Source organism: Podarcis erhardii, assembly GCF_964252035.2.
Source record: "Podarcis erhardii genome assembly, chromosome: 2".
Classification (NCBI taxonomy): Eukaryota; Metazoa; Chordata; class Lepidosauria; order Squamata; family Lacertidae; genus Podarcis; species Podarcis erhardii.
Window position 1 is genome coordinate 85,184,026 of NC_138498.1, and position 13,081 is coordinate 85,197,106.

The 13,081-nt window shown below is 45.2% G+C and overlaps 1 protein-coding gene across 1 annotated transcript in view; it reads left to right on the plus strand.

Moving 5' to 3' along the window:
* SLC26A6 (solute carrier family 26 member 6) overlaps positions 1-5,395 on the plus strand; it is a 34,323-nt gene extending 28,928 nt beyond the window's left edge. Inside the window, exons 19-21 of the mRNA XM_081851003.1 lie at positions 673-727; positions 2,417-2,553; positions 3,804-5,395. Of these exons, the coding sequence (XP_081707129.1) occupies positions 673-727; positions 2,417-2,553; positions 3,804-3,827 (216 nt within the window). The 3' untranslated portion in view covers positions 3,828-5,395. The remainder of the gene's footprint in view (positions 1-672; positions 728-2,416; positions 2,554-3,803) is intronic.
* The last annotated feature ends 7,686 nt before the right edge of the window (positions 5,396-13,081 follow it).

A 13,081-nucleotide genomic window follows, 5' to 3' on the forward strand; every position in this document is an offset into this window, starting at 1 on the left:
ATCTAAACCTGTAGGTTTCTTAAAATACAGACAGCACCAGCTGAAGGTGCTGTGAGAAGGGGATTGATATGTAGCAGGATTAGAGAAGGAATTAAGCCTTTTCCTCCCCTACTGGGGTCCTGAGGAAAATCCCTCCTCTGAAGCTGATGTTTGTTTTGGGGTTTTGTTTTTTGCATTCCCCACTGGTTATAATACTAACTTTAAAGGAGAGGTTTAACATCGTGTCTCGTTGGCCCTTCAAAAGGGGTTTCCAACAAACTGTGGCTTCGATTACATTGTGATGGCTAATCTGTGCTTCTGAACCTTGCTCATCACCCGCTTTCATCTGTGAATTGCTTCTCTCTCTCTGCCAATCACATCTGTCACAGAAATTACTGGCATTTAAGACACCAAATAATCCAAATCAGTCAAATGTGAGGAAGGCATTTTATTTTCTCAGTTTTTCTTTGGCAGACACCTTAACCACCACCCAATGGCCATTACTACCCACATAAAATTCACTGATTTCAGCAAAAGATTGCACAGGGAGGTCCATGCAGATAACATGTGGGCTTTGTGGAATAACTTCCTAGTATCTGAAGCTGCCCTGCCGTGGCAGGATAGGCAAATGCAACCCCTCAGGTTCCTGCAAAGCATCTTGTCTCAGTTGTTTTTTCTTGTTGTCCTTGGCAGATATTTAAAGATTTCCAAGAGATTGAAGTGGATGTGTTTCTCGTCGGTTGCCATGGTAAGGAATTCTAGGAAGTCACGGGTGAGCCACACTGCAGTAAGCAAGTCATAGCCTGTCAGGGGCTGGACTGGGGAGGAATGGTGGGAGCCACACACACACTTCTCCTGAACCTTCCCAAGGGCAGGAGGACAGTATTGATTTAGAACAGTGGTTTGCAGAGGGGCATAGTCCAGAGGGGAAAAGCTGGGAAATACTGGGTGAGGAACAGCTAGAAGAGGAAACACCAAGAGAGAGACGGCTGGCAGATTCAGTATCTTTGGACAGCATTCCTGGACCTCCCTTTGCCTAAGACTAGAGTGGTTTGAGAGTGATAGAACAGAGAGCGCAGAGGCAACAAGCTCAGATTACCTGACGTAGGAGTGGGGGAGGAGAGGGTGAGCCTGTACAGTGGTACCTCGGGTTACATACGCTTCAGGTTACAGACTCCGCTAATGCAGAAATAGTATCTCAGGTTAAGAACTTTGCTTCAGGATGAGAACAGAAATTGTGTTCCTGCAGCGCGGCGGCAGCAGGAGGCCCCATTAGCTAAAGTGGTGCTTCAGGTTAAGAACAGTTTCAGGTTAAGAACGGACCTCCGGAATGAATTAAGTACTTAACCTGAGGTACCACTGTACTGGGAACAATGCCATTTCTATAAGAGATATGCATTCCTTTGTCTCTCGCTGTGATTATTAAAGAAACTAACTGGAAAGAACACTCCTTTCATTTGATCTGCTTCTTCACTGCCCCCCGGGGAGGGATACGATTCCCCAAAGCCTAACATAACCTGAGAGTGTGTGCATTTTTTATCGCTCATGATTCCTCCATTCTCGGCCTTGTCCTGGATGCGCACTTCCTCCTGCCCTTTGGACTTCTTCTGTTTCATAGTCACATTATTCCATCAAGCCTTTGAATTGGTTAAACATGTACTACTGAAAGGCAGAAGGAGCCAGTGATTCAGATGCTGTGGCAGAGGGCCCAGGACATAAGTGACTATAATTTGTGTTAAATGACAGTGGGACGCACAGTTGCTCATGCTAAAGTTTGAACCCGACTCTTGTTAACGATTCAGGATATGTGGCACAAAAGTCCTTGTATAATGCTGAGAATTCACTACATTTGCTTCAGCTGCTACTGGTTGGGGTCCCACAACATCTGGAAGGCATCACAGCAGCCGACCTCTGCCCAGTCTAAATCTTCCTCTGCCCCCCCCCATTAGATCAGCAACTTCAAGGGCAAAAATGTCTCCCATCTCCCCTGTAGTGGTAATAGCATCCGGGAATGGTTTAGATCAGGGAAAGGGATGAAAAGGTGAAAGACTCTTTTCCAGAGCACCAGTTCCCAGAGCAACTGCAGGGGGCTGCTGGTTAGCTAAGCAGGCACACTCCTCACACTCAGTGGGAGGTCCTAATCATAGATCTCCCACATCAGCATTATGCCTGGTTTGGCCCTAAGTGAAGAAACTGCTCTGTGCCATGGCTCTTACGTCATGCCCAGTTTGTGAGCTCCCAGGGGTATCTGAGCAGCCACCACTGGAGACAAACCCTTAGTCTGATCCAGCCAGCAAATCCCTATGTTCTTGGCTTAGAGGAAAAAGCAGATGATAGGTGGATTTGAGCATTCATGGTTAGTGTGGCTGGCATCAGTTGGCGGAAGTGGGCTGAAATGGCACCCTCACGTGGCTTTTCCTTGTCTTTCCCCCTGTAGCTTCCGTCATTACCCAGCTGGAAAGAGGCAATTTCTTCAGCCAGACCATCACCAAGCAGCACCTTTTCCCATCTGTACATGATGCTGTTACCTATGTTATCAGGAACCGGGGAGAGAGCTTGCCAGAAACTGTCACAGTACGTGGTTAGCCTTTTCTTTTCTTTTCTTTTCTTTTCTTTTCTTTTCTTTTCTTTTCTTTTCTTGCTGGAAACTTTAGTCCTAGAAATCTCACAGGGCAATATCACATTGCTACTTCCAAGCCAGACATTCAGACCACAGTGATGGACCTGTTCATCTTCCTTGCTCAGCTCTGGGTTCCATCATAGATGTCATTAGGCCTCCCTACATTGAAAGGCCAGTGCACACTCCACAGCCAGATCTGTAGAATGCCCCCATCCATTGTGTGCTCTGCCCATCAAATGTACAGTGGTACCTCAGGTTACAGATGCTTCAGGATACATACGCTTCAGGTTACAGACTCCGCTAACCCAGAAATAGTGCTTCAGGTTAAGAACTTTGCTTCAGGATGAGAACAGAAATCGTGTGGCGGCAGCACAGCAGCAGCAGAAGGCCCCATTAGCTAAAGTGGTGCTTCAGGTTAAGAACAGTTCAGGTTAAGAACAGACCTCCAGAACAAATTAAGTTATTAACCAGAGGTACCACTATACATTGGTTTAACTAAGACACAGCCAATATACTAACCAGGAAGTTGCTTGATAAAATGTCTTCTTTGCCATGGACTACTAGTTTGCCTGAGGCAAGTCATTACTTCTTCGCCTTGACCTTGCTTCTACAACTGTAACATGGGACTTATCTTGTAGGAATTGCCATACCTGAGCAGTCATGCAAACCCCCAACATATGTGTTTTAATTGCAGGCAAGTCTGTTTGCACAAATGTTGGTTGTTGATCCGCATGTTCTGGTAAAATTATCCCATCACTTTTATTGTTGCAAAGAGTCTGACAAGAAAAGTGATTGGAAATTGCAGTAGAAATTGCAGGATAACAGCCTCTAACTGGCAGTGTTGTGTAACATTCATGCAGACATGTCAGGATGATCGTTCAATAAGCCAGTGACATTGTATAACATCTGTGCAAGTTACTTGTAAATGCTCAGTAAACTGCTGGCCTGGAAGCTCCCTTAGAGGGGATGTTGTGAAAACAAGAATCTATTTTCCATCCAGTTGGTACAAGAGTTATTCCTTAGGCAGATCTCGACAGCTTCTTTGATGGACATGTAAAGTCTATGACTGAACAGGTGCTAGAGGAATCTATATACAGAGATATGGGTACCTCAGATAGTGAACAAGAAACGGAAGAGAAATGTTGAGTTAATTTGAGGTTCTCTCAGAAATCAATGCTAGCAACTTTATTATTCATCTTCACAGGATAACAATGCCACTAAAATGTAACCAGCGGAATCATCTGATCCTCCAATTCTCACAGAGGAGCCAGCACCTTTTCAGATGACTATATGCATTGGCTTTTATCAAAATAGTTATGTGGGATTCTCCACCACTGGGTGGTGGGAACCTGCTTTGGCTTTTTTTTTGAGAGAGAGACTTCAAGAAACTGAGACTCAGTTGAGGGCCTTCCTGCCCACCTACTTCAAAACTCTACAGTTCCTGCCGGGGTGGGGGGGAGAGACCCCTTTCAGACATTGGAAGTGCCTCACTTGTTGCTATGGCTACTTTTGGATTTTTCCACTGAATCCTGCCAACTAATTTGGTGAAGCACAGGGTCATCTGCAGCATTCTCTACCTGTTTTAAGTGCCTATCAAGCTGGAGAGGCAGAACACTAACATATTCCCCTGGGGGCCTTGAGTCCCTACTTATTCCTTCTCTCCTGGATTGCAGTTTTAAAACCATGTCCATGGAATCTCCAGTTACAAGGGTCAAGTAATCAGTGATAAAAAGGACCTGTTGGAGGGCCACCATCATCCAGAGCAGAAAAGGTGGATCTAGACGGACTCTCTATAAAGCAGCTTTATATCTTTGAACTTGCCCCCATTTCAATAGACCCTAACTACAGCTTGCTGAGACAACGTACAGGAGGCAAGGTCAAGAGGAATATTACTGCTTCTGGAAAATTATATATGTATTGAAATAATAAATGAATGGAAGTCTGACCTGAGAAAGATTTCATGTGAAAGAGCCCCACTGGAATGGGTGGAATGTGCTGGCGCCCACCTCTTAATTTGTTTTAGATATGTGGAATCTTATATATCAAATGTCCTTGCCCATTTTGTGTGAGGTATACATTTAGCAAAGTGCGACTAACAACTGATGTAATTGCAGAAAATATTCTGGACATACATTTTTGTTCTGCCTGAGTGCTGTTCCAGTTTTTCTAAGCTTTGCTAAACTCCATTCACTTCAGAAGAAATCAATGAATGCAAACCCCAAACCCCAAGGTCAAGAAAAATGTAAATATGTACAGATTTTACTTAGGAAAACTCTTTTCAGAAATGAGATACTATGTCCTTTATTATTGTTGTTATAAATTTGTGGGGGATCCCCCCAAAACCCTAAAAATTAATAAATCGTAGGTTTTTGATTAATGGATGAAAGTACAAGCTGCAGGACTGTGCCAGACCAGGAATCCCTGGGCTGGCTTATGCAAACCAGCCTGGCTGGCCTAGTGAAGAGTAAATCTGTTAACATGACAAAAGGGGTTGATGGGCCATCTGAGAGGAATCCATTGACCTGGGGAGACAGATGCTGCCAAGGTCATGGGGTGTGTGTGTCTGAGGTTACAGGAAAAGGGAGTCTGGTAGCAAGGGGTTCTGGGAAGGAAAAAGAGGAAGAAAGGCTGGGATCCATCTTTGGGGAGGCTGGCTGAAGGCTGGATGGGAGAGATGCCTTAGACTCCAGGGCTGCATTCTCTTGAAATGACCATGCTTGAAATGACCAAGATCTGGACTCCCGCCATGCAGACTGAAGTTGTAAATAGGTGAATAAACTGTATTTCTGAAAGCTATGATTGTTTCTGCCGTGTCTCAATTCTCCAGAATAATCTGCCCAAGTATTAGGGTGGAATGGAACAGCAGTTCATTCTCAGATGCATTCAGAGCATGGTCAACAACTAATGAGAATTTTAGACATCGCATGTAAAATAAGTTAACATTTCAAATCAAATAATGAAATGAATTATTATCCAAAAGCTGCTAATTACCATAATGGCCAAGTCACACACAAGTCTCTATGGTCCAGGCACAGAGTGGTCCAATGCACAGCCCAAAGGCCACATGTAGCCCTGTTTAGGGAAGTTTTTAATGACTGACGTTTTAATGTATTTTTAATCTTTTGTTGGAAGCTGCCCAGAGTGGCTGGGGAAACCCAGCCAGATGGGTGGTAGAAACTTCACTTAGCCAGCTTTGGGAAGACAGTACGAGGGTTGGGTGGGGGGGCGCCAAATTCTGGGCTTGCTTCCCCCCACTCCTGCCACCACCTCCACATGACAAGGCTGTGAGCAGCCTGCAGGTTCCATCTTGAAGTACCCTTGTGGCCATCTTGGTATGAAAAGCTGGGCCACCCTGCTAGGGTTTACACATCACCCCCAAAGAGGACTAAACAAGACAGGGATTTGCACAAAATGCCCTTCCTGTCCCCCTTCTTATGGCAGGGCAAAACATTTGGCACCAGCTTGTCTGCAGGAGTTGTCAGAAGGAGGTATACGAGGTGCCATCCCACCAGATTCATGTAGTGTTTACTCCTTAGCATTTTCTTCTCCTGAAGATATCTCGCAAGGCAGTGGGGATTTAAGATCTGAGTTTTCCTTCTGGTTGTACCATGGCCATGGAAGGGGAAGCGAGGCTGCTTCATGGCTCACCATTAAAGGGTACCTTCTGGTACAGAATAACACGCCTTGTATCTCACAGCTTGAAGGATTACCCTTGGTTGCCCTGGACAGAAGACAGAGAGGGGTGTGCGAAGGTATACACACAACAGGCAAGTAGAAACTAGCTGACTGGACAATGGTAACGTTCACACCCATTGCTCCGCCCACTTTTGCTTCTTGCCCCGCCCACAACTTACAAGTGGCCCCAAGCAGGTTGCCAACAAGGGAATGTGGACCTCAGGCTAAGCTACTTCCTCCCATGCAAGTAGCTATATGGGATTGCAGATAAACAATGTAACTGTACTTTTAATGTTTCAGTGTTAGCAGTTGCTAATGCAGAAAAAATAATAATCTCTATATATTCTGGCAAGCGACCTTTTGATTTCGGCCTCAAAGCTGCCAGAAGATAACTTCTTTTCAGATAAATCAGGGATGGTAAATTGCTATAAATCTAATCCTGGGTTTTATTCAACATTGTCCTGCTTTGTTTTTACTGTGCTCCTTTGAGAATCCTCCCACCTCCATTTAAGTCCCCTCCAGTGACTCAGAATTTTACCCAAAGCCCAAAGGCCCAAATGATATTACATTTGACTGCTGAGACAAAAAAATTGAATACAACCTAAATAATACATAAAAGGCCTTCATAATTAATTCACCAGCAATTTTCGGCTTCATTGCTCAATTGAGTGGTGGTGCTGGGGGTGGTGAGGCTAAAATATAATTTATTTATTTAGAAGATTTCTAACCTGCTTGTTATTTTAAAAAAAATATATATCCCAAAGTAGGGCACAAATAACTGACAAAGCACATAATAAAATGTAAGTTAGGCAAAATAATATAACATTTTAAAACACTGACAGCAGCAAAACACATTGATGCAGAAAAGATATGAGAAGGTTGCTCGGGAAGAAATGTGGCCCTAAGCAGTGGTGGACTTTGGGCTCGTGCTCTTTGCTATGCTAAAATTCACACACACACACACACACACACACACCTACCTCTCGAGCTCTGTTCTTGTGGCATCCCTTGCAGTGCAGCACCCAGTACAACCACATTGGTTGTGCTACCCTAAAACTTCCTCTGCCCTCAGGTTGAAAAAGGTTCCTCTCCCCTGGCCCAGCCACAGTGTTCTGCAATAACCGAAACTTCCAAACCAAGTCCCAAAGCAGCACCACTTAGAGCACATAGCAGTAAAGCAAACATGAGGTTACCAGCACATGAAACACTGTGGGCAAGGTATCCCTGCCAATGATTAGTTGTAGCTGATCACCCTTGGCCACTGTGACTGCACTACGCTATGTCTCAGGCCTGCCCAGGCAAGTTTCTTGTGTGCGCACATGCACTACAAACTGGTTCTTACCATTGTCTGAGTCCTCTATCCCATATCCCGCAAGTGTCCCAGAAAAAACAGGACATCCCGTTTTTTTCTCGTGAGATAATGGCTGACATTTTGGAAGCAGTGATCTTGAGCATTTTCTCACCATGATATTTCCTGGGGCAATGATCTCGCTCAGCACCCTAAAGCGTGCAGTTTTGGGCACCGTGCCTGAGAAAAGCGCTTTTTTTCAGGGAGAAACCAGGGTGTGAAATTGTGCGAGATCATTATGTCCAAAACGGCTGCCATCCTCTCATGAAAAGAAAATGGGAAGATGGTGTCAAGGAAGATTGTGTCCCAGGATTTTGCTGTTGAGGTGTTGGAAGGTATGATAATATCCCACTTTACACATTGGCAGTAGCAGCACTGATGACAGGGAAGAAAGGTAAAAGGTAAAGGACCTCTGGACAGTTAAGTGCAGTCAAAGGCGACTATGGGGTTGCGGGACTCATCTTGCTTGCAGGCTGAGGGAGCCGCCATTTGTCCACAGACAGCTTTCTGGGTCACCGAAATGCCATTTACCTTCCCGCCACAGTGGTACCTATTTATCAACTTGCACTGGCATGCTTTCGAACTGCTAGGCTGGCTGAAGCTGGGACAGAGGAACGGGGGCTCACCCCGTCATGGTGATTTGAACAGCCGACTTTCCGATCAGCATGCTCAAGAGGCTCAGTGGTTTAGACCACAGTGCCATCCCCCTGACACCAGTGACACTGATGCTAACTTGGTGGTGAGGTTCAGGCTACAGAGGTGCCCCATTGGGCCAATTTGGCTCTCTTGCTGGTGCCACCCATGCAGCCTTGATCTCCCCAGCACCTATCCTATCCTGTCCAAGTAAGCAGCAACAACACCAGTGTCAAGGGGGTGGCTCTACAGCTTCACCCCCTGTGCAAAGTGCAACAGCAGAGATCATTCCATGAGAAGTCTAACGGTAAGTGTTAAAGTCAACTAGCCAAGAGGTGGACAGTTGGAGGTATTGCTTAGTAACCGTGCACAGTGGTGTGATATTTGAGGAGGTATTACGTGCCATAATTGGTTGGGTAGTTCTGAGGGAGTTTTCCTCTGCATGTTTAGCTGAATGTCTCCCTGCTCTGTACAAGGTCTGAAGTAAAGCAAGGCAAAACCTCTCTGTTCCTTTCTCAATTATCCTGTTTTTTCCTCAGTAAAGAGATATCAAGATTTCTTTTCTCTCTGGACTCCATCTGCTTTACCGTAAGTGACTTTGCTAACACCCCCCCCCCAACTGCTGTAAGACTGGTGAAGGCTATTTCCTGTCTACTGTAAACTCTATAGGTTTTCCGAGAAATTGCCTGTCCAGTTTTTGTTTTATTTTTTTACCGAAACGGCTTCTGAAGCAAAGCGTAAACCACCACTGTTTCCTTTTTTTAAAAAAAAAAAAGTTTGAGAATGTTTAGTCTTACTCTGAATCTATTTGTGCTTATTATAGAATAGTTACAACTCATCTCAATAAGCAGTTGTAGCGGTGGCTGAAAGGAAGATAGTGGCCTCTAGTGCACAGTGGCACACATGACAACCATTTTCAAAGGGGTGTCTCCAAAACTGCCCCAAAAGGCAAAGTAAAGTCAAGGGTTTGCTGATGATGGATACCGGAAATAGGGGCTCTCCCCTGGTAAATAGTTTTGCAAGCTAGTATGGTATGGTGGTTAGAGTGTTGGACAAGGATCTGGGAGGCTAGGCCAGAGTTCAAATCCTCACTTGGCCATGAAGCTCTCTGGGCGACCTTGGGCCAGTCACTGCTACTCAGCCTAACCTACCTCACAAGGTTGTTGTGGGGATTAAATGAGGAAGGGGAGAATCACATATGCCACCTTCAGCTCCTTGGAGGAAAAGGGTAAGATATAAATGCTATAAATAAGAAAAATGTTTAAAATGGACAAAAACAAATTTCTTGTCTCCAAACAACCCTGCTCACATAGTAAAAAGAGGTTTCCAGACTTCTGTAACAATAAGCAGCCCAAAGAGGACCGAAAGTGCTCAGCAACCACAGAATGTGGCCTGGCTGTTGTGGGAGGGAACGGAAAATCAGGAGAGGGGCCAGAGGGAATGGAATGGAATATCCCAGAAGAGGGCATAAAACACTGAGAGGAGCAGCGCATGTGTTGGGATCATAGCTGTCAACTTACAGATTTGAAAATAAGGGACCAGCAGCCAAAATAAGGGATTTTAGTCAACCAGTTAAAAGGGACCAGATAATTTTGGAGAGCAGCGCCAGTTTTTAGCCCTTCGTTTCCAGAGGTTGCTGCTCAAGACACCAGCCGATGAAACACTGCAATTAAATAACTACAAGCAGCAACCGCTTTTCGCGCAAAACGAAATCCAAGCTACGAAGATGCTGCTGCAGTTCTGTATCTTTTCTCTCGTGCTCCATCTGCAGCTCTCAGTTCCATCGGGGGGGGGGGGGAATTAGCGCCTGAAGTAAACCTGCAGATCAGACCATCTATGCTAGTCTACTACTACAAATCTATGGGAGAAGCGCTTGCAGTCCTTCCCTTGTAGCCCTTGGAACACTTGCCCACGCCTCCGCCTCCTCCTCTTCCTCCTCTCTTTGAACTGCTTTCTCTATGGTTGCCCTTGCTCTCCTCTCAAGGCTCCTCAGCAATTCATAGGCCATGCCAGGCTGACCATCTCATCTGGGTCCTTCGGCATCACAGCCGCAGTATGGCCTAGCGGGAGCGGCGGTGATGGGCAGAGGGGAGGCCCCAGGCAGAGATGCTCAGGAGGAGGATGGCGGTGGAAGGGCCCGAGGCTCCCACCAGTCCCGGCGGGGAGGGGCTCCCAGGGGCTGAGGCTGGTGAGAGGAGGCCGGAGGGGGTCGGACCGGGCAGCCAAGCAACACAGTTGGAGCCTCCCTCCTCCCTGACCGGCAGGGAGGGAGGGAGCGGAGCTGCTTCCTTTGAAACCCGGGAAATTTACTTGCTGCTGAAATGGAACACTCAGGATGAAACGGTGAAATCTGTAATGATTAAATGGGCACAGGATGTTGGACACAATATTATGTTTGTTGACTGGGAACAGTTATGGACCACCGGTTTGAAATTTACGGCATGTAATGCCTTAAGAGAGAATATTATGGAAATGATTTACAGGTGGTACATGACCCCAGTCAAACTTGCAAAATTCTATCATTTGCCTGACAATAAATGCTGGAAATGTAAAGAAACAGAAGGTACATTCTTTCACCTTTGGTGGACGTGCCCAAGGATTAAGGCTTTTTGGGAAATGATTTATAATGAAATGAAAAAGGTATTTAAGTATACCTTCCTGAAGAAACCAGAGGCCTTTCTCCTGGGCATGGTCGGCCAATTGGTGCCAAAGAAGGATAGAACTTTCTTTTTGTATGCAACAACAGCAGCAAGAATACTCATAGCAAAATATTGGAAGACACAAGATCTACCCACTCTGGAAGAATGGTAGATGAAGATGATCGATTACATGGGACTGGCAGAAATGACCGGCAGAATCCGAGACCAGGGAAAAGAGTCGGCGGAAGAAGATTGGAAGAAGTTTAAAGGCTACTTGCAGAAATACTGTAAAATTAAGACAAAAAATTCCTTCCAGTAGCACCTTAAAGACCAACCAAGTTAGTTCTAGGTATGAGCTTTCGTGTGCATGCACACTTCTTCAGATACACTGAAACAGAAGTCACCAGACCCTTCTATATAGTGAGAAGATGGGGAGGGGTATTACTCAGAAGGGTGGGGGGAATGGGTGATTGGCAGATAGCTGTGATGAGCCTGTTGACGACTCTTAAGGACTGCAATAGGTCTTACAAGAAAAAGCAAGGGGTGAGAAGGTGAAAAATGGCTTTGTCATGTATAATGAGATAAGAATCCAATGTCTTTGTTCAGACCAGGTAGGATTTTTTTGTTTTGACTATGGCAGACCAACACGGCTACCTATCTGTAACTGTAAAATTAAGGAATGCTAGAGTAATGTTGGATAGTAACTAAGTGGTTTTCAGCTGCAATGCTTAAGAGATAGAAAATAAGGATTTGAAACAAGTAAAAGACCTAATGGTGAGGACTTGCTGATCCAACAATTTGAATTGGAATATAAGAAAGGGTGGTACGGGGAGGTCTGGAAAGTAAGGTAAAAGAAAATTAGTAAATGAAATCTATATGTGTTTATTTATTTATTTCTTGTTTTTAAAATTGTTTTTACTTTTCGCACTCTTGTATTTCTGTTTTTTCTTCTTCTTTTTTGGTATAATGTATTAACCTTGAAAACTTTAATAAATATTTATTTTTTAAAAAAATGAAACCCGGGAAATTTAAGGGACATCCATCAATAAGGGACAGCAGCGGGACACGGCGCTGGGATAAGGGACTGTCCCTCCAAATAAGGGACGCTTGACAGCTATGGCTGGGATGAAGCCACCTTCCTGACACTTTTTTTGAACAGGTCTGGGGCAAGGTGGCAGCAAGATCAGGGTTGTGTGGTTGAACTGGCAGAAGTGCCACATTGCCCCAACCTCACCATTGCTCTGCCCCCAGCCCCATCCAGGAAAGCAGGAGCAGCACAAGGGTCAGGATGGTGGCTTCATAGCTCCATCTCACTAAACACAGCCACTACCGAACCCTGAACATCAATGCTCCACGCTGAAACATCAGGTTGCAGGTCCCACTGCCTTGAAGAACCTTTTGTGCAACAGGTGGAGGGGGGACGTTTTAATAATTGTTTTAATATTTTCCCGTTTGGATTAAAATGAGGATAAAGAGATGAATTTTTAGAAGTTTGATTCTATTAATGTTTGATTGTGTGTGTTTTTTAATGATTGCTTTCCCCGTTTTTAGCTGCTTTTATTTTAGCGGTAAGCCGCTTAGAGCCCCTGTCAGGGGAAAAGGCAGAGACGAAAATAGGCTTTATTTCACCCTGGTCAAAGACCCAATTTGGAACCCCCTCATTATAAATCCTCTTCCAGGACGGTGGAAGATTTTACCAATGGCATGTCCATTTAATGAGATGGGTTCATCTTTTCTTCAGCCTCCCTATCTCTGACTTTTTATGTTTAAGTGAAAGAATTAAATCTTAGGAAACACACAAGCAGTGGGTCAGATTCTGGGCTAACTTTGAAAGAAACAGCACGGGCTTCTGCCCTCATAGAGGTAGAAGATTCGCCAAAAGCACTGCTAGCTCCTCTTGACACACTTCCGGTCTAAAATGGAACAACTTCTCCACTCAGGCTTCCCATGCGAAGTATAGGCCTCTTCCCTCTAATGACGCAAGCGAGCCACGCCCATGGAGAGGCCCCTGACCAACGGCGGCCTTCAATCTTTTACCGTAAGTTTAGCCTGTGTGTGTGACTCTTAACTCTTTCTTATCTCTCTCTGGTGACTCCCTCTTAATACAGACAGTCCCTTTACGACGTCTACGGGCCCTACCATCTTTCTCCTGCGCATGCGGATGTCTTGCCCCATCTCTGATTTCCC